The sequence below is a fragment of the Bombus fervidus genome, chromosome 18 (genome assembly GCF_041682495.2).
Source record: "Bombus fervidus isolate BK054 chromosome 18, iyBomFerv1, whole genome shotgun sequence".
NCBI classification, from domain to species: Eukaryota; Metazoa; Arthropoda; class Insecta; order Hymenoptera; family Apidae; genus Bombus; species Bombus fervidus.
The window spans coordinates 4,933,686-4,955,159 of record NC_091534.1 but is presented as its reverse complement, the minus strand read 5'-3'; the positions used below and the strand labels follow the sequence as shown (position 1 = coordinate 4,955,159).

The 21,474-nt window shown below is 33.6% G+C and overlaps 4 protein-coding genes across 4 annotated transcripts; 2 read left to right on the top strand and 2 right to left on the bottom strand.

The window, feature by feature from the left end:
* Positions 1 to 3,203: 3,203 nt before the first annotated feature.
* LOC139996723 (baculoviral IAP repeat-containing protein 7-B-like) lies at positions 3,204 to 4,159 on the bottom strand. Its single transcript, XM_072021250.1, has 2 exons — positions 3,377 to 4,159; positions 3,204 to 3,287 (listed from the first exon to the last, which is right to left on the bottom strand). The coding sequence occupies exons 1-2, from the start codon at positions 4,157 to 4,159 to the stop codon at positions 3,204 to 3,206; spliced, it is 867 nt and encodes a 288-aa protein (XP_071877351.1).
* A 6,287-nt stretch (positions 4,160 to 10,446) lies between these two features.
* Positions 10,447 to 12,010, top strand: LOC139996722 (E3 ubiquitin-protein ligase XIAP-like). The gene is made up of 3 exons (XM_072021249.1): positions 10,447 to 11,070; positions 11,160 to 11,204; positions 11,879 to 12,010. The coding sequence occupies exons 1-3, from the start codon at positions 10,447 to 10,449 to the stop codon at positions 12,008 to 12,010; spliced, it is 801 nt and encodes a 266-aa protein (XP_071877350.1).
* Positions 12,011 to 13,256: 1,246 nt separating this feature from the next.
* Positions 13,257 to 14,011, bottom strand: LOC139996721 (uncharacterized). Its single transcript, XM_072021248.1, has 3 exons — positions 13,951 to 14,011; positions 13,669 to 13,874; positions 13,257 to 13,574 (listed from the first exon to the last, which is right to left on the bottom strand). The coding sequence occupies exons 1-3, from the start codon at positions 14,009 to 14,011 to the stop codon at positions 13,257 to 13,259; spliced, it is 585 nt and encodes a 194-aa protein (XP_071877349.1).
* Positions 14,012 to 14,705: 694 nt separating this feature from the next.
* On the top strand, positions 14,706 to 15,744 carry LOC139996720 (E3 ubiquitin-protein ligase XIAP-like). The gene is made up of 3 exons (XM_072021247.1): positions 14,706 to 15,095; positions 15,350 to 15,392; positions 15,554 to 15,744. The coding sequence occupies exons 1-3, from the start codon at positions 14,706 to 14,708 to the stop codon at positions 15,742 to 15,744; spliced, it is 624 nt and encodes a 207-aa protein (XP_071877348.1).
* Positions 15,745 to 21,474: the final 5,730 nt, after the last annotated feature.

The window sequence follows — 21,474 nt, the reverse complement described above, 5'->3', positions numbered from 1 at the left end:
TGAAAGAGTCGTATATCGAAAAATTCAAAGGTTTATTATTAATTGATATAAAAGGATTACTCTGAACATTTTTCAATGATTTTCTATGCAACAATAATATAATATTTCTATATAATAACTTTCTTTGTTAATGTTGTACATTATTTGACATTCTTTACTGTGAATTACCCATCGAAAGCTTTTCTATATTTGCTTATCAAACAAATTTAAATTGACTTGTGTTGCAACTGTCTACCCTATTCTATAAATTCTTTCAAGAAATGTAAGTATAACAGCTGTTTCTTCCATATTTATGTAAAAAGGTATTAGACGAGTTTTCAACTAAACTATACTCTGTGACGCCGTCATTCTGTTTTTAGAAAATGATAAAAAATGTTTTTTTAAATTAAAAATTGAAAAAATATACCGATATTGCTTAGAAAATGTTTATTTTAGTTTATTTACTACCACTGCACATTTTTTCACGATATCGTACATTAATATAATCTTTTTGTCTTTTTGTACAGTTTCCCAGATCTAGCAACATGCAGATCTTCGTTAAGACCTTAACAGAGAAAACTATTAATCTTGAAGTTGAAGCTTCTGACACAATAGAGAATGTGAAAGCTAAGATCCAAGAAAAAGAGGGTATTATTATCATCAATGCTAGCAATTGGCAATGGAAATATATACAAAGTAACTAGGATATTTCAATTTAGCTGCATCGTTTGCAGTCCATTCGGCCACAAGATTTAAATATCAATCCTCTGTCCTTTGGTGATGCGTTACTTGATTTTATACTTAAAAGTTTCTGTTTATAATGGAGAATAGATTTTATTTACGACTATTGAATAGAAATTATTAAATATTCTGTGTAACTCACCGTAGTATCAAATGGAGTATCTTTGGATATCTGTAGCCGTTTACCGCAAACTCCAGGTAATTTCATAAGCATATCAGATAAAAAGTGTGTAATTCTAGATTCTTTTTCTCTATGTGGAATAATTTCTAATGGACTAGTTGCTACACACATTCGAGGATATGTAAAAACTTTGGATTTGGAAATTGAAAATTTAATTTCATAAAATAAAATTCCATCTTTATTTTTTGGAAAATAATATCCATACTAAAACGTTATACATATTAATATACATAAATAATATTTGAAGGGAAATTGCAAGATGAATAAACATAGATATTGTCGTTCATACCATATTTTTCCAGTGTCTACGTAATTGGTCACAATCTTTGAAAGCACATTTTGCTGCAAGATCTTTAGATACAGATAATAGTTTGCCTTTTTTTTTTTTGCACTACAGAAAATAAAAAAAATTTTATTTTCAACCAAATATACATATATATTGCACTAAATGAAATACCTTACTGTTACCTTGGTAACACATGTACAAATGGAAGATTATAACGAGATAAATCTTTACGGTCTGCTAAAAAATGTGATATAATAGATGGTGAAAGACAGTCTTCAAGTCTTACATATGGAATTTTAAGTATTTCTGCATAAAGTTGCAAATACATTTTCCTTTCTAAAAACTTTTTAATGTTAATATTTCTCACATTATTTTAATATTAGTTATACGAAGAACAAAATTAGATTTTCTATTACCCCCTCCTATAAGTATATCTAATTTTAATGCTCTAGTTGCTTCTATAAAGTTGTAAAAATTTTGTTCCTTCAACAAAGTAATCATCAACTTTATTGCACAAAGGAGCTATCTTAGTTTGTATCGTATACCTAAGACAACTTTTATCAACTTTTGTAGCAACTGATCTTAATCCTTGATACTGACAGAAATAAAAACCAGTTTATCATGGAAATAATATATTTAGAGTCAACAAAGATTTGTATCGTGAATATACGACTAGTTGAAAATTTCTCAAAATTTTGTCCAATCTACCAGTTTCAGAAAATTGTTTATGCGTTATAACAAATATATATCTTTCTGTAGCCATTACTGGTGAAGCAATAACGTCCGATATTAAATGAATAAATAATGTAAAATTCTATTGGTAGTAAAATATAAGGATCATTAAGATCATTAAAATCATTAAGTATAATATTATGGAATACAAAGTTTTTGATTCGCAGAATTTGCCCTTGACTTACCGGCATTTCATTGTTTGCCAATAAAAATGTGATTTTGCCGATGGATCGTGAACTTCAACAAAATCAATTTCGCAAATTGCACAACATAGGTTACTCTTTTCCGGAAATAAAGCGTACAGAACCGACTGTTCTTTTTTTTTATTCATAAGATTACAAGCATCCATTATATATAATTGCTTGCTATTCTTAATTATTTGATGTTCTTGTAGATCCAATTTATACTAACAATTTTTCAAAAACGTATTTTCGAATGAATAGCCAACATTTAAAATTCTAAAAGTTGTAGTAAAATTTTAAATATGACTTTTAAGAAGAAGCTTTATTCTCAATTATGTTAAAATTAAACTTGCATGTGAGACATCTAATCTTTTCATATTTAAAAGAAATTTAAAATCTTGTTAAGTAAAAAGACGACACTTTTTCTATTACCAACAGTTTCGTTTTACTAACAATAAGGGCAATAAAACAGGGAACAATCAGTTAGATTACTAAAAGAAAAGTTAACTTTATTCAGATAAGATAAATAATTCAAATTAATGTTTAATTAAGTAACACTTGAAAAAGTAAAAAATGTATTTGATTAGTTTAATATTATGTTTCTATTTACAAATTACTGTAGAAATAGTACTAAAAGTAAAATATTTTCTCATTTCCTGATACATACATATACACTTAATTTAACCGTACGTAGTGTCACACATTTTAATGTGTGTACGTCATTTTTAAAACATTATAAAGTATATTCATATAAAAGATAGGTATAAACTAATTTATATATGTACATAATTATATATATAGATGTGCATGTATTATGGCAAATATATGTGAGTTAGGGCTTTAATTTCTGTTTTGCAAATTATGCATCGTGCAAAAGCACGCGAGCAATACCAGCATGTTACTAAATGTCCACAGGGTAGGAATATAATTGTTCCATCTCGTTCCGTGCAAACTTTACACGATCGAGTATCCTTCAATTTTTTATTTTTTTGCTCCAGAGCAGCTAAAATAGTAAACAGTATATTTAAATATAATATATAATAAAATTTATTATACGTGTACAGTTTTCACACAAATTAAAGAATTTGTGATTTTATTTTTATTACTTACCAAATTTCTCAGCGAGAGTCATCTCGTTAGTTTCCTCTTCACTATCGGATCTCGTATCGTCATCAACTATTGGTTCCTGAAATAAATGTAATGTACATAAGTATATATTGGAATTATTAATTATACATATGGTTCATGGTGTAAATTTCTTTTCTTTCTACTTACTTCTTCATAATTTTCGTAGATGTTTTGTTGTGTTATATCATTAACAAATTGGTGGCCACGAACTGTTATCAAGTAACAACAGCTTGGAGACCAAACTGCATGTCTATTCCATGGATTTTCTCCTGGAAACCATCTTCCTACACCAAGTCCACAATGATAACAGATAGACATACGATCTCTTTCGTTATAGTAAAAGCCTGCATCGGCTAATAGTTCTTTACTCATAGATGTATCAGAAAATGTTGAGAATGAATTTAATCGGGATTGGTAAGTAATATAATCCAAATATTTTGGTTTCTTAACTTTTTTTAGTCCCAAACGGCTAAGATCATATGCCGTCGGGTCTTCTGCATCTGTTACAAATCGATGGTCATTAAAATCAAAGGACTGCGAATATTCTAAACCATAACGACATATTATATTTCCATTTCTTCGTTCTGTCGGTAGAATTTCATCAGGATGTGTACCAATTGGCACATTACCGCAATCTTCATTGCAGACAAATCTGCACCATGGACAATATATCTCGTGAAGTTGCATGGGAGTACGACCGTTTGACCAGTTACTTATCTCCAATGCACACGCAAAACATTTGACAGTATCCGATATGCCTGTATAAAAGAATCCTGCTGCTGCAAGTGTGGCAGGAGGAATGGAAAAGGATCGAGGCCAGTATAGAAAAGTCGAGCGTCTTGCTGCTTCAAAACGTAGATCATATCGTTCTTGAGCGTGAAGCGACGTGGATGGAACCGACGACACTGGATTAATCATTGGTTCCGGCATCCGGTACCGGTGTCGGTACCGGTGCCAACGATTGGTATATGCCGGTATCGGTATCTGAATCATATCAGACGAAATTGAATGGTCTGACGATTCTTCGTATTCTGGTAGCACAGGTTGGATGTTAGATATATGAAACAACTTGTCCTTATTGTCACTTGTAGAGTTTTCACACCTATTTAAAGGAAAAAAAAAAAAAAGAGAAAAAGAAAGAAATTAAAATATCTAGTAATTGTAACAAGCCGATATTATCGAAGTAATCTCAGTTCCGTGTGTTTTAGCGCAAAAGTTAAAAATTGTCTTTGAAGAATTACAGCGATTTTAATATTTGATATTTGATATTTGAAGCGTTTGAAGGATCCCGAAACTTTCTGTACAATCTACATAAATTCTTTCGCTACGATATTTTGACTTACAAATGGTAAAACGTTTTTAGTTAATTTATTTTCGAGAAATATTATACGTGTACAGTTGATCAAACAGAAATATATTACAGACAAAACTTACGAATATGAGATGTTTAGGTATCGCTACAACAGCTCACCAACTCTTCAAATGCAATCTTGACAAAGATTTAATATCCTGTACTTGTATATTTTATATTGTTAAATTTACTAAAACTGCACTATCGTACGAACCAATCACACAAACTATTCCACTCTTACAGTAATACCGAACTTTGAATCCAAAAACTTTGAATCCTTGCTGCTAGTACGTGCCTATTTTATATTACTATCCCTACCACATTACTCCTTCATCCCACCATAAGGCACTGTGCCGAGTGCGCAAGTTGTCGTCCAATCAAATTTCACTGATGCTCCGCCCCTTACCGTACCGCTCCTTATGTACCGTCCTGTATTATCATTACCTGTATATAAAATAATAAAATTATTTTTACAAATAAGTACACAAGTTTTTCAATATGTGAAACATCAGGCTTTCTGCAGGAAAATTCAACCGTTTCTAACGTTTTATAAATTAATTTTCAGATAGAGTGCTCTCGCGATGCGAATAATAAGACACCGTAGCATTATCTTATATTATATTTTATCTATCATATCATGTCACTTGTTACTTTTCGCAAATGTTCCTTACGTTTGTCAACAATATACCTTATATTTTGTGTGGCACTTAAATTGTTAATTGCGTATGCACTAGATGATAATAAAAACGAAGATTGAAGCTATTACTTAAAGCAATACACTTTGCATGAAAAGCAATTAAATCTTGAAAAATATTGAAAGAAACGTTGTGGTTTGTCAAATGCGAAAAAAAGTATCGACAAAGTAAAACCATTAAAATTGTCGATGCCTCTGATTTGTTACTAACAATCCTGAAATTGCTAAAATGAGTGATCATTCTCATTATTGAATGTCTAGCGTTTATATTCGTGTTCAATGTAGCGACGTATCTACGGTATCCGATTTCGCTTGCTTTTTCTTTAATTTTCTTTATTTTTCTCTAGCATTTTGCATTTCATGCGTCTTAGGCAACAAAGATTCTTAGGGCCACAAGTGAACGTTCTAAATTTTCCATTTTTGTTGTATCTTGCTGTACGTTTCTATTTATTAAGAAAATAGCAAGTAGAATTTCAAAAGGAAAATCTTTCTATTTATAACGGTATTATAATAACGGATGCGTTTCTTATTGGCTTTATCTCTCCTGAGAAATTCACCTATTATTCTAAACATTCTATGTTTGTATGGAACCTTCAATAGCCTAAATGAGTTTTTCTTCAATACAATCGAGTGGAAAAATATGTTTTCCAAATGCGGCGAATGAGCAGGTAATTTTATTTTCCTGCCGTTTCTGTCCGTATGTCTTGAAGGAAACCTCTTCATGACTAACATGCGGCGAGCCTCTATTGTCTACTACATAGAGAAATTTCAAGACCTCTAACAAAATATTTTCATCAATTTCGAAGCGATACGAAACTTTTATATTTTTGTACTTTGAGAAAATATATATTATTATTATACTTTGAGAAATAAAATATTCCCTATAACTGCTATTACTGTTTATTAAAATTGATTTTCTTCACAGGACTTTTCAGATCTGTGTATACAACTATGACTACAACTACGAAACAAGTTCTTCTGCTCTTTTCTTCTCCTATCAAAATGTAACTTTCCTAATCAAAATAATAAATATATATCCATTAGAAATAGAAACGGATACATCGAATGTTGTTCTCTCTCTCTCTCTCTCTGTCTCTCTCTTTTATTTTCATTGACTCTTATTAGAATTCTGTAATCCATAGCAGGGTCGGTGTGACCGTATATCATAAATTATTCACGAAAATCCTCACGTTTTTGTTCCTTCAGATAGAACAAATATTACAACATAACTGTAAAAGAAGTCGTTGCAATGAAAATAGAATTGTTGAAAAATTGTAGTCTACTAGAATCAAAGCGTTTTGTCAAAAGAGCTCTTGACACTGGATACAAAAAACTTCGCTTAAAGGGAGAAAACGCAATCAGCTGTATTAATAGTTAATGAGCTCCTCTAACCCGTATGTTATTGCTTTCTGGATTCTTCTAATATTTTGCTCTAATAATTAGCTTTTGGCTACTTTTGCTTGTCCTTGCTGACAAATACTCTAGTAACCTATAATATAGTATATAGTAATTATATATCTTCATACCTACTATTATACCTTGAGCCTTATATTTTATTAAATTGCCTTTATCTTTGATTACCATAATGTTCTGTTTTCAATATGATACTGACCTGCACCTTTTTGTTGCATATATTTTCCATCATTGTTTTACTATGCTACTCTTTGTATATACTCTAATCTTTCTTTACCGAAACTCTATTCTTCCTCTTATAAATCCTTTTCTCTCGGATATTTTTTTACTAATCTCACCTCGTTGCATTTTCCTGATTTTCTCCTCGTATTTCTCTGTCCTTTGTCCCGCATTTACTCTTATCTTTTCTCTCCTTAGCTCCTCGAATACAATGTAACGCAACGTCGATTTACATATTTAGACGCAAACATTAGTTAAGATGCGATGCATCTGTTTATCAACGATCTCGAACCGTCGGCTGCACATCGGTCAACTTCGGCAAGTTTCGCCGCTTCGCGAGATAATCGATTATCTCGATAGTTTACACCACTACGTGTTCAAAAATCTAAAATTCAGCAATGGAATAGGAAGCACGCAATGGTACACGACCCGTTGACGGTCCATCCGTTTCGTTTTTAATCACGTTGACCAGTCAAATCTTTCGATTGAAACCAATTCTTCGTTTCATTTCGTTTTCAATCACGCAAACTAGTCAAATCGTTCCATTCAAACCAATCCTTTTCTCCAATGCTCCGCATATTTATCATTGTCATACCTGTCTTTTTCGTTGTATTTCATCGTTTCTCCACAAACTAATCGATGGAACCGATGAAAATGGGCAGCCTTTTTACGAAATTGTTTCTGGAAGTCGTTTCGTTGCATATTGTTCATAAGAAATGGACCTCAGCTGTTTCTTTGCGAAAAGTATCATCGTAACTTTTGCATTTATGCAAGTGCTCGTTTGTCATGCGGTTTATTCAGAATATTGTTCGGCGCTAAATGAAGAGCGACGTAGATTTGGCCCTTTGCAAAATTTTTCCTGCCAAGATCAATCAAAGCCCTATTTAGTGTAATCCCTTGTAATTTATGTCCCGACATACAAACAATGTCGACGATAAAGCGCAAATTCCGACAAGCCGAAAGGGTCGGAAATCTTCAATAGCCCTAATGGCCATTAATATATTTCGGCACCGCAGCCGTTGATGTTCAGTTAGCCGTCGGAGAGTCAAAAGTCAAGAGTCCTTAATAGAGAGTTGTAATACACACTATTGCGTTAAGTTCACGTTGAATAATCATCGTTTTTTGTTTAATCCATTGTAATAAATTCATCCATCAATACATTATCATACAGGATAGAAATCATTGGAAGTTCTAATTTCTAATATTTCTGAATAAAGAAATTTCTTCCGCATGGTCACAGTGCTCTACAGTTCCGTTTCTCAATACAAAGCTTCAACTTGGGTTTCCGCCACAGGAAACATTCTTCTCCGAATTCGTTTGCGGTCATAAGTCTATTTTCATTGCAAAATGATACTTGTGAAATTATAAAAATGTCTTCTTCCAGAGATGCGTATCCGTTTGTTGTGTATCACCGCGTATCATCGTCGTGGATCATTGTTGCGAATCACCGCTACATACATGCGCATCATTACTTTGATATGACGACAAGAAAAAAAAAAAAAAAAAATCTGCAAACGAGTGTTCGGATACGTTGCGTGTCTGTGTATCTACTGAACGAACTGGTCGGTTATGTGTTTATTTTTTGTTGTCACAAAAGCTCGTGAAAATATAGAAGGGCGATGTAACAAAGTGGTAGAGAAACAAAACAAGTTTGTTACGACCGTTCGCGGAGAAACGCGATCGGGAGGAAAACGCGTCAGCGAGAGGCGTAAATTCTCGCTACGATTCGTATAATCGACGCTGCGAAATAATCGGTCCCTTTGTTTCGATTAAGATAACAGGAGTGGTTAACACTGTGTTAACAGGTTAATATAGCATGTATTTTTAACAATAAATTAAATAATATCAGAAGGGTCACAAATTGTTTCGTGATAGATATAGTTAATGATTTATAGAAATTCGACTCGACTTTCGATATTTTTCCATATTCGTTAGACTAGCGATTTTATTCGTCAGGGCTCGCGATGTATGCAGTATGAATTTTCAAATGAGATTAACTGCCCTTGGATAAATTCCTTGTCCTCTCGGGGAGACGACCGCCACCGCGCTCGGATCACACCGCCGCTATATATATATATATCGCAATCATATATAGTCTTTGGCACTTATATATATTCATATGTCGGAGATGAGAGGACAACGGGACCCCCTGTTGGAATCACTCGGAAAAACACGAATGCTTTAGCAATTACGAAACAACCCAAACACAGTTATTCGAAATTTGAGACAATGAGGTTGGGCTCGAGGAGACAACCGGTCGCCGTACGTAGCCACGGTCACGGGATGAACGTTCCACCTAACGCAGACGTGGAATTGCATAGCTCGCCTTTAATGAATCGACCGTACCGATACTTGACAATAAACGATACTCGATTGTATTGAAGGAAAACTCATTTAGGCTATTGAAGGTTCCATACAAACATAGAATGTTTAGAATAATAGGTGAATTTTCTCAGGAGAGATAAAGCCAATAAGAAACGCCTCCGTTATCATAATACCGTTATAAATAGAAAGATTTTCCTTTTGAAATTCTACTTGCTATTTTCTTAATAAATAGAAACGTACAGCAAGATACAACAAAAATGGAAAATTTAGAACGTTCACTTGTGGCCCTAAGAATCTTTGTTGCCTAAGACGCATGAAATGCAAAATGCTAGAGAAAAATAAAGAAAATTAAAGAAAAAGCAAGCGAAATCGGATACCGTAGATACGTCGCTACATTGAACACGAATATAAACGCTAGACATTCAATAATGAGAATGATCACTCATTTTAGCAATTTCAGGATTGTTAGTAACAAATCAGAGGCATCGACAATTTTAATGGTTTTACTTTGTCGATACTTTTTTTCGCATTTGACAAACGACAACGTTTCTTTCAATATTTTTCAAGATTTAATTGCTTTTCATGCAAAGTGTATTGCTTTAAGTAATAGCTTCAATCTTCGTTTTTATTATCATCTAGTGCATACGCAATTAACAATTTTACTGGCAAACTAAATATATGGTATATCGTTGGCAAACGTAAGGAACATTTGCGAAAAGTGACAAGTGATGTGCTTTTATAGATAAAATATAATATAAGATAATGCTACGGCGTCTTATTATTCGCATCGCGAGAGAACTTTATCTGAAAATTAATTTATAAAACATTAGAAACGGTTAAATTTTCCTGCAGAAAGCCTGATGTTTCACATATTGAAAAAATTGTGTACTTATTTGTAAAAATAATTTTATTATTTTATATACAGGAAATGATAATACAGGACGGTACATAAGGAGCGGTACGGTAAGGGGTGGAGCATCAGTGAAATTTGATTGGTCGACAACTTGTGCACTCGGCACAGTGCCTTATGGTGGGATGAAGGAGTAATGTGGTAGGGATAGTAATATAAAATAGGCACGTACTAGCAGCAAGAATTCAAAGTTTTTGGATTCAAAGTTCGGTATTACTGTAAGAGTGGAATAGTTTGTGTGGTTCGTTAGTACGGCGTCGTCAATATCAGAAATGTTTCCGTTTCCGGTGCTATCGATTGATCGAATGTCGTCGGTTCCATCGACGTTTTTTCACACTCAAGAACAATATGATCTACGTTTTGAAGCAGCAAGACGCTCGACTTTTCTATACTGGCCTCGATCTTTTTCCATTCCTCCTGCCACACTTGCAGCAGCAGGATTCTTTTATACAGGCATATCGGATACTGTCAAATGTTTTGCGTGTGCAGTGGAGATAAGTAACTGGTCAGACAGTCGTACTCCCATGCAACTTCACGAGATATATTGTCCATCGTGCAGATTTGTCTGCAATGAAGATTGCGGTAATGTGCCAATCGAAGGACGTAGCCGTTTGAGACCAAACTGTATTACGAAACTAAAAAATTTGAAATATGCTAATTACGAATGCAGATTAGATTCATTCGCAACATTTCCTAATACACATATGAGTAGAGAACAATTAGCCGATGCAGGCTTTTACTACGACGGAAGAAATGATATGGCCATCTGTCATCATTGTAGCATTGGTATAGAAAATTGGAATCCAGGAGAAGATCCATGGGTTCGACATGCAATTTCATCTCCTGCATGTTGTTATATAATCGAAGCACGGGGCTGTGAATACATTAATAATGTAACAGGCCAAGATCTCTATTCAAATTCTATTCAAGTAAGTAGAAAGAAAAGAAACTTACACCATGAATCATATGTATAATTAATAATTCCAATATATACTTATGTACATTATATTTATTACAGGAAGCAACAGAAACTACAGATGAGAATCATGAGGGATCCGACAGTGTAAATGAAACAAACGAGATGACTCTCGTTGAGAAAATTGGTAAGTAATAAAAATAAAAACACAGATAGATCATACATTCTTTAATTTGTATGAAATCCGTATACGTATAATAAATTTGTATTATATATTATATTTAAATATACCGTTTACTATTTTAGCTGCTCTGGAGAAAGAAAATCAAGAATTACAGGATGCTCGATCGTGTATAGTTTGCACGGAACGAGAAGCGACAAATGCATTCCTACCTTGTGGACATCTGGCAACATGTAATTTCTGCTCTTCAAATTTCGATCGATGTATAGTTTGCCGAAAAGAAGTCAATGCTGTAGTTCGTGTCGTTTTTGCTTAATCCATGCACATCCATATATATATAATTATGTACATATATAAATTAGCATGTTCATATCTCTAATATGAACATATTTTATAGTTGTTATCAAATTAAAATGTGTTATAATATGCAAATAGAAACAATAATGTTAATAAAGTTAACTTTTTTTTTTTTTTTTTAGTAATCTAACTAATTGTTCCTTGTTTTATTCCCCTTATTGTTAGTAAAATGAAACTGTATTATACATATATATTTCAAATCATAAAAATCATAGCTTACTTTTTCTTTTATTATACTTTCATTGCTTATGCTTCGCTTATAATCTTCTCTGTTTAAAAATAGCTACCAGAAGAAAAAGATCAGAGACAAAAACATTTGACGCAAAAGGAGAAACTATCAAAAGCTAAATCTGATATAGGTAGCAGCTCATTTTTATCCAGTATACACATATTTATGATTCTAAATTCTGTATGATTAAGTTCAAGTTACATATAATTATTCTATAATTTATTAAATTGGATCAAAACAATATTGCGTTGATAATGGCAAAAATAAATCAGTTAGGTCAAATGAAAAATAGTGAATCGAGTGATTGTCTAAATTTGCGTTCAATTCCGCATGATCCTAAAGCAAAAAAAGTGTACTTATTAATAAAGTATTATCACACATCAGGAATACAACAATTTTACAGCCATTTCGTATGTAAATTCCCGCTATGGGGAACAGCAGCAATGAGCCATATAAGCAAAATTGAGACAATACAAGCTAAAATTCTTAGAACGATAGTAAACGCCCCATGGTACGTTAGAAACGATGACATTCGGAAAGACCTGGGAATACCAACGGTCAAGGAGGAGATTAACAGATTCGCAAGAAGGTACAGAGAAAGAATAGAAAAGTACCCGAACCGACTGTCAGCGGCAACGGTCAACACATCAAACATAGAAAGAAGACTAAAAAGGAAACACCCAACAGACCTCACAAAGGATATAACCTAGCAAACACGACGATGGTACCCCGATGGGGGTAGCCACCCACATGCTATATTTTTATTTTTATTTTTTTATTCACTAAGATATAATATTTTACCAAGTGTCCTTCTGGACAAATTGTAAAATCCAAACAAATAATTAAAAAAAAAAGAAAAAAAACAAAAAAAAAAAGTTTCGTATGTAAATGTATGTAAATGTATCTTTATAAGCAAAAATAGAAATGTATCATATGTGTTCTTAAGTGTACTAAGTTAGTATAAGAAATAATACTAATATGCTATAACATAACATATTATATTTTTAAATTTATACAATAAATCAGCTTTAGTATATAACAAATAAGATAATAATATATAATTAGAACTAGATATAATTAATAAAAGGTAATAAATTCTCTTTGTGTCGCTGATTTTTTATGATCTGTTTATCACATCTAATATAGCTTTTCTGTCAGCTTCATTTTTTATACAAATTTCAATTAAATCTTCGTTCAATACAGTTAAATTAAAATATCATATTTAGTTAGTATATAATATAGAGTAATAACTAATATACCTCTGCAAAGCTTACGTTCTTTCTACTTTTTGAACAAGTTAGCATCACTTCATCTTCATCTGCATTTACGAATAATTGTTTATCTTTTGTTTCATCTTTTATATTCAAATTAATTTCCTCATTACGTTTAGTTTGTGTAAAATATATATTTGGAGAAGTAGGTAACAGTTTGTTCAGATTTCTGCGTGATTTGTCTCTAAACTTAATGCACAAGGTTTTAAAAGTTCTTTTGAATCTTTTATGACATTGTTGTTACAGTTGACATTATTGCACATTGTAGTATCGAATGTAACTATCGGTATGTTATGAACATTTAAAGGAGACTTATTACTATTATTTTTATTTACTAATTTGGAAAGACTTAAACAGTCCTTGTTATCTGGTTCATTTGCTTTAAGAATGTGATCAGAGTTATCATTCCAATAATCTTCTGTGTTAAAATATTTTGCCAAATTTTTTATTTCTGGTACTATTGACTGCTTCATCATGCACTGTAAGCATAGTCATCTATTTGAAAATTAATGATAAACATGGATAAAAACTCTGCCAACAATATTATGTATCGTTATCGTATTAATTTTAAACAAAATGCAATATCTTACTACTTTTTGAAACATTAAATCCTAATTCTATTAATCTAAAAAATAAATTTTTATCATTTTTCATAGCAGCAATGCAAAATGGTGTAACATCATCATTTAGAGAATTCAATAGTGCTGATGGACATGCTTCATATATAGTTTCAAACGTATCTTTATTTATTGCAGCTGCCAATCCAAAAACAAACATGCCTACAAACGAACAATAATAAAGAATTTACTGATATAACAACATTATATATTTTCACACAATACATTAATTGTTTACCTAAATCAGTTGATATATTATATATATAACATGATATAATAGGTAATATATAATATAACATAATGCTACAGCGTCTTACTATTCGCATCCCGAGAGAACTTTATCTCAAAATAAATTAATAAATTGTTAGAAACGGTTGAATTTTCCTGCAGAAAGCCTGTGTGAGATGTTTCACATATTGAAAAAATTGTGTACTTATTTGTAAAAATAATTTTATTATTTTATATACAGGCAATGATAATACAGGACGGTACATAAGGGGCGGTACGGTAAGGGGTGGAGCATCAGTGACATTTGATTGGTCGACAACTTGCGCACTCCGCACAGTGCCTCATAGAGGGATGAAGGAGTATTGTGGTAGGGATAATACTATAAAATAGGCACGTACTAGCAGCAAAGATTCAAAGTTTTAGGATTCAAAGTTCAGTATTACTGTAAGGGTGGAATAGTTTGTGTGGTTCGTTCGTACGACGTCGTCAATATCAGAAATGTTTCCGTTTTCGATGCTAACGTTTAATCTACTGTCGTGGATTTCATCGAAGTTGCGTGGCATTCAAGAACAACATGATCTTCGTTTTGAAACAGCGAGACTCTCGACTTTTCGAAATTGGCCTCTATCATGTTCCATTGACCCTGCCAGACTTGCAGCAGCAGGATTCTTTTATACAGGCATATCGACTACAGTCAAATGTTTTGTGTGTAAAGTGGAGATAAGTCAGTGGACAAAGTATAGTATTCCCGTGCTAATTCACAAGATGTATTGTCCAGAGTGCCCACTTGTCCGCCATGAACATCGCGGTAATGTGCCAATTAAATCACGTAGCTACTTGAGACCAAGAAGAGTTAGCAAACTAGCAAATTTGAAATATCTTACTTACGAATCGAGATTAAATACATTCGTAGCATGGCCTAATACATATATTAGAAGTGAAAAATTAGCCGATGCTGGCTTTTACTACAACGGAATAAATGATATGGTTATTTGTCACCACTGTGGAATTGCTATAGACAATTGGAGTCGAGGAGAAGATCCGTGCAATCGACATGCGACTTCGTCTCCAGGATGTTGTTATATAATCAAAGGACGGAGCTGTGAATGCATTAACAATGTAACAGGCCAAGATCTTCATGAAACTTTTGTAGAAGTAAGTAGAAAAACTTACACCCTGAACCATATGTATAATTGTAAAGATGTAGGAGGGATTCGGAAATACAAATAATTCACTTTATTCAGCACACAACAGTTAAACACATATCTTATACTCCGAAGACCTCGTAAACCTACTCGCATGCACGCTTGTTGTCAACTGACTATTCCAGATGCTTCTAAAGGACTGCCAATCGTCTGCCAATAATTAATAATTCCAATATATACTTATGTACATTATATTTATTACAGGCACCAATAGAAACTACAGATGAGAATCATGAGGGATCCGACAGTGTAAATGAAACAAACGAGATGACTCTCGTTGAGAAAATTGGTAAGTAATAAAAATAAAAACACAGATAGATCATACATTCTTTAATTTGTATGAAATCCGTATACGTATAATAAATTTGTATTATATATTATATTTAAATATACTGTTTACTATTTTAGCTGCTCTGGAGAAGGAAAATCAGGAATTGGAGAATGCTCGATCGTGTAAAGTTTGCACGGAACGAGAAGCGACTATTACATTTTTACCTTGTGGACATCTGGCAACTTGCCGTTATTGCTCCGCTACTTTTATGAAATGCATAATTTGCCAAGGAAAAATTACAGCTGCAGTTCGTATAGCTTTTGCTTAATACATGCACATCTATATATATATAAAATTATGTACATATATAAATTAGCATATTCATATCTCTAATATGAATATATTTTATAGTTGTTATCAAATTAAAATGTGTTATAATATGCAAATAGAAACAATAATGTTAATAAAGTTAACTTTTTTTTTTTTTTTAGTAATCTAACTAATTGTTCCTTGTTTTATTCCCCTTATTGTTAGTAAAATGAAACTGTATTATACATATATATTTCAAATCATAAAAATCATAGCTTACTTTTTCTTTTATTATACTTTCATTGCTTATGCTTCGCTTATAATCTTCTCTGTTTAAAAATAGCTACCAGAAGAAAAAGATCAGAGACAAAAACATTTGACGCAAAAGGAGAAACTATCAAAAGCTAAATCTGATATAGGTAGCAGCTCATTTTTATCCAGTATACACATATTTATGATTCTAAATTCTGTATGATTAAGTTCAAGTTACATATAATTATTCTATAATTTATTAAATTGGATCAAAACAATATTGCGTTGATAATGGCAAAAATAAATCAGTTAGGTCAAATGAAGAATAGATTTATACATTAAATCAGCTTTATTATGTAACAAATAAACTATAAAAAATAAGTAAATTGTGTCGCTGATTTTTTATGATCTATTTATCACTTCTAATATAGCTTTCCTGTCAGCTTCATTTTTTATACCAATTTCAATTAAATATTTATATTAAATATATATATATATATATATATATATATATATATATATATATATTCACGTGGGATAGGGACTCTTTTTGTTTTACGGGTAGCACGACGTTATTTGTTTCACGGACAGAGCTACCCCCTTATATGTTTTACGGACGACCATACTTGAGAGACACTCATTTCCCAAATGGACGGACACAGAGCAAGATCAGAGACAGACAAGATCACAGAATAATTATTTACAATTTTGAAGACCGACGGAGAAAGATCGGTAGTTCAGGACGTTGAAAATCGATTCTCGATTTTCCGGCAAACATTGTACGGAACTTGTTATTTCCCGTTTATGTAATTTATTGTTATTTATTGTTATAGACGGATATCGATTGTTGTTTATTTTTGTATTTTATCTAATTATTTTCACAATAAAACTCGATTTTCAGAATTCAAAATCGATCACCTGAATTATCAAAAGATTTACGATCGTACATATATATTTTCTGCACCGAAAAGTATCCTCACGGACATGGGACGAAATTTCGTATTCGACATGTGAAAACCACTTCTTTCCACCCGCGATCTAACGGATCTCTTGAACGAACACGTGCTGTAGTAAAAGATCTTATTCGAACTTGTAAGACCGATCGATAAAACGACTGGGACGAAAATTTAAAACTAATATGCATGGGATACAATACTTCGGTACACGAAACGACCGGACATACCCCATTCGAACTAACATTTGGACGACAAATGACTAACATGCCGTCCTCGATATCAAACACCCTCACCCTAACTAAAGATGAATTATTTAAACTCTGGAGGAACCGACATAACGCCTATATAGCGAAAGCAAGAGAAATCACTGAATCAAACAAAAGGCGGTATCAAAGAGATCAGATTCGAAAAATTATCAAAACACAAACTATATTCCAAGTAAAAGACAAAGTATGAGTACATAACGATCACAAAACCAACAAACTAGATCACGAATGGCTAGGACCTGCAGAAATCCTCCCCTCTAATCCACCCACCTATCTTATCGAACATTCCAACGGTCATACGCAAAGAATCCACGGTAACAGGCTAAAATCCTACTTTTCAGGAAGAAGACCGTAACATGGATCATTATAACACTCGAATACATTAAAAGCGATCTAGTGGTAAAACCACTAAATTACGCCAACATTTTCTTGGAACACATCGACGATTGCTATCTGTACAACAAACAAATAGATATCACCCTTATAGTAGGCCTTAACGATCCAATCAAGTTGATAGATTACAACTCGTAATAGATTTAATAGACCGACAATGTAAACCACCTTGCGCTCACATACCAGAAATAAGCAGCCTAAAATTTAAGTACAGAAATTTTCAAAACCTGACTCGGCAACTCAAATTATTATTGCATTATAGAAGCAAACGCGGATTGCTCAATGTCGTAGGCTCAGTATCCAAAACTTTATTTGCAACTCTCGACGAAAGGGACCTAGAACTCATTAACGAAAACATCGACACATTATTTGACTCCAACAACAAAATAAAAACAATGCTTAATGAGCAAACCGCACTTATCAAACGCGTGCTAGACGACACCAAAACAGATCAACTCGAAAACCTTGCCAACGATATACACAAGATTGAAAACCACAATGAAAAAAACGAAATGCTAGTCTCCCTAGTAATTCAAACTGAATCTACCATATCGGAACTGCATGTTAACATCGACGAAATTTTTAACACTGTCACGTTAGGAAAACAAGGAATCATAAATCCACAAGTTATAGAACCTGAACAATTCTTAAAAACACTTGACCAAATAACGAGACTAAACTTTATGACTAATCATATCGAACCTTCAGATCAAAATTTTCAACTAATTCTACATCTAAGTAAACTAAAAATATACAAACTTATACAATATACAAACTTATAAACTTATACAATACAATACAATGTGCCGGTTTTGGAAAACAATGAATGGAAAATAACTAAAATTTATCCGATACCTTCCAAACAAAACTCTGTATTCGTTGCAGCTGTAATGGAAACTGACTTGATACTAACCAACTCAGAACAATACACCTTTGCCGATAGTCACTATTTAGACAAATATTGTAAACGAACAGCAATCATCCACATTTGTAAAAGAACTGAACCGAGTCACAATAGAACCAATTCACCTGAATGCGGGTCAGAATTAATTAATAATCAACGGACAGTCAAAACTTGCCCGACTGCTGTCTTCAAATTGGAAGGACTGACGTTCGTACCTTTGCAGACAGAAAACCATTACATTATTATTCCTAAGAAGAATGTACAAATCGACGTATTATGTAAGACACGTAAAATCCTAGAAATTAGACAACCAAGTTTAATTAGCGGGAAAACCGGGTGCATAATCACATACGATCATAATATTATGAAAATAGGAGGATCACATAAAAATATCTCTTACGAAACCAAACTTAAGAATAGTATATACAGCTTCGAAGAAACAGACGTTCTAATATTAGAGAAAATATTAGAAACAGCTCCAAGAGTAACTCACAATTCTAACCGATATAAAGCCGACCTCGATACGTTGCAAATGCAAATCAGTACCCTGCAATGTGAACGACGCATAAATTCGTTGAAGGGATATGGCATATTCACACTACAAATATTAGGAATCGTAGTCCTAGGACTAGGAACAATATATGTAATGTAGAAATGTAAACTTTTCGAATGTCTACGTCGATCATTTCCCAAAAATGTATGTATCAAAATACTCTGCCCTACCGCTCGCGTAAACAGGATCGGTCAAACATCAACAGCACCAAGGACGGTTACTTACCAAAACATCGCATAAGATGAAGATAGCGGGATCATCCAAATCGGGCGACCCACCAGAGTCATACGCTTCAATGAAGCAAAGCGAGTCTAAGAAGGGGGAAATGTCACACGCTCAAGAAGACCACCCGCTCAAGAAGGGCCGCTCGCTCAGTAACCGGATAGATTAAACACCCTGCATGCCACAGCTATCGAAACAATAACTTAAAAGGCGCCTCTGATACACCCTCCAAAGGGACTAAACCCTCCTAAACAAGCGCTCGAATCAGTCTGTTGTAACATTTCAAACCAGTTTGTTCTAACATTCCCAACCATTCTGTTGTAACGCTTGAACCGTCACTCTGTTGGATTTCTATAATAAATTTCATTGTCGCATACGAAGTTCAATTTTCTTCGCCCTATTCGTGAAAGAATCATTTCGTTGGAACCGCGATGCGAGGAGATTACCGGCGATCCGTTAATTTCGCGATTTCTTGTGTCTCCGACGTGATACCAGCGAAATCAGTAACGCCGGGAGCTGTCAAGTTTGAGGAGACAAAACCCGGTGGTTGAAGAACGCAACCACGCAGCCTCCCGCCACAGGTAGGCAAAGTAGTCACGACAGTCACGAATCCCAACAACGAGGTAAGCTTGTTCCTTGCATTCCCGATCCACTATCCGCCGTAACAATGGCAACCGCAGACAAAATTACCTCGTTGTGTCGGAGACGAGGCCATTATAGCCGCCAATTCACGCTCATATCGAAACGACTGGATGAGTACGAACAATCCGGTCGTCAGGATGAGTCCGATTTATTATTCCTCGAAAAACATCTGGACAAATACGGGCGTGATTTCAACGCGATCCAACTGGAGCTGGCAGAATTAAGCGAGGAGGAAGACGCACGCGGCATCGAGATGTCGCAACTGTATTACGATATAGGACAACGTATGAACCAGCTCTTAAAAGCTTTCAAGGAGCTTCTCATAAAAGGGATTGCTCTCATTACCTCTATTTTTGATGCAATTCGTCGCCTTGAATACGATACTAATCTTGAAAAATATCATTAATTACTCTTATCCCTAAACTTGGAAAACCTCACAATCTGCTTACTAAAAGGCATCACTGCTTTCCCCACGCCGTAGCAAGATTCTTTAAACGAAGTCTACTCTTTATTCTTGTTCCCATTCGCGACCAAACGCGCGCAACCGCGAAGTTAAGACACGACTCTGCGACTGCAAAGTATATGGAACACATACATATATATATATATACGTGCTACGATCGCGTGCGAAATAGCCGTGCGCGACCGAACGTCGATGATAGAACATCAGAAATCCTTACTGAAGATTATTTATTTATTTATTTACTTATCTACTGTATTAACTTATAATATTAACTTATTAATATTAACTATTACCTTATAATATTATTATTATTGTTATATACGTATAATATTGTATGCAATATATAACGGTATATAGGGTGAAACTGTAGAAACGTTATCTACCCTCGGATTTCTATGATTTTTGGATATGTTGCAGAAATATTTTAAACAACTTTTACCTATTTACTATACTGTATATAAAGATTGAACTTGTTTAATTTTCAATATATTGGTAAGAAACTACCGGCTCGATTATACTGTACTTCTGCTTATAGTTGTTCATCTGCGAGAGCGGCGTATGCGTCGGTCTGGTTGCCAGTCGTCGGTCACTTACCTTTTGTACATTAACAATTATTTAATTATTTAATATTTGAACCCAATACATTGATGATATTTACTTTTAATCGAGTTATAAGTTACCGGTTATAACGGACTCTTGCAGCCTCGCATGTGTACGTTGTGCACGAAGCCTCTAGGCTACGAAGCCGCCCTACCCTCGTTTCCAAAGAGAAGATAAGTGACCGGCAATCGGTAACCAAACTAACGCATACGCTGTCACAGTTGCACAACTGCAGATGCAGAATTCACTGTAGCGATGTCGGTAGTTTTTCGCGAATATCCCGGAAACTAAGCGAATTCACTTCTTATATAGGAAAAGCTTATTTGAAATATCGATTTCTACAACATATTCGAAAACATCGAAATCGAAGAGTAGTTAACGTTTCTGCAGTTCCACATACCAAATCGTATTCTCTTCAACGCTATTCAATTTTTATGCGAAAGATTTTTCCATAAAGTAAATCATTTTGTAATGATGTTTGAAATGATAAAGTTAGAT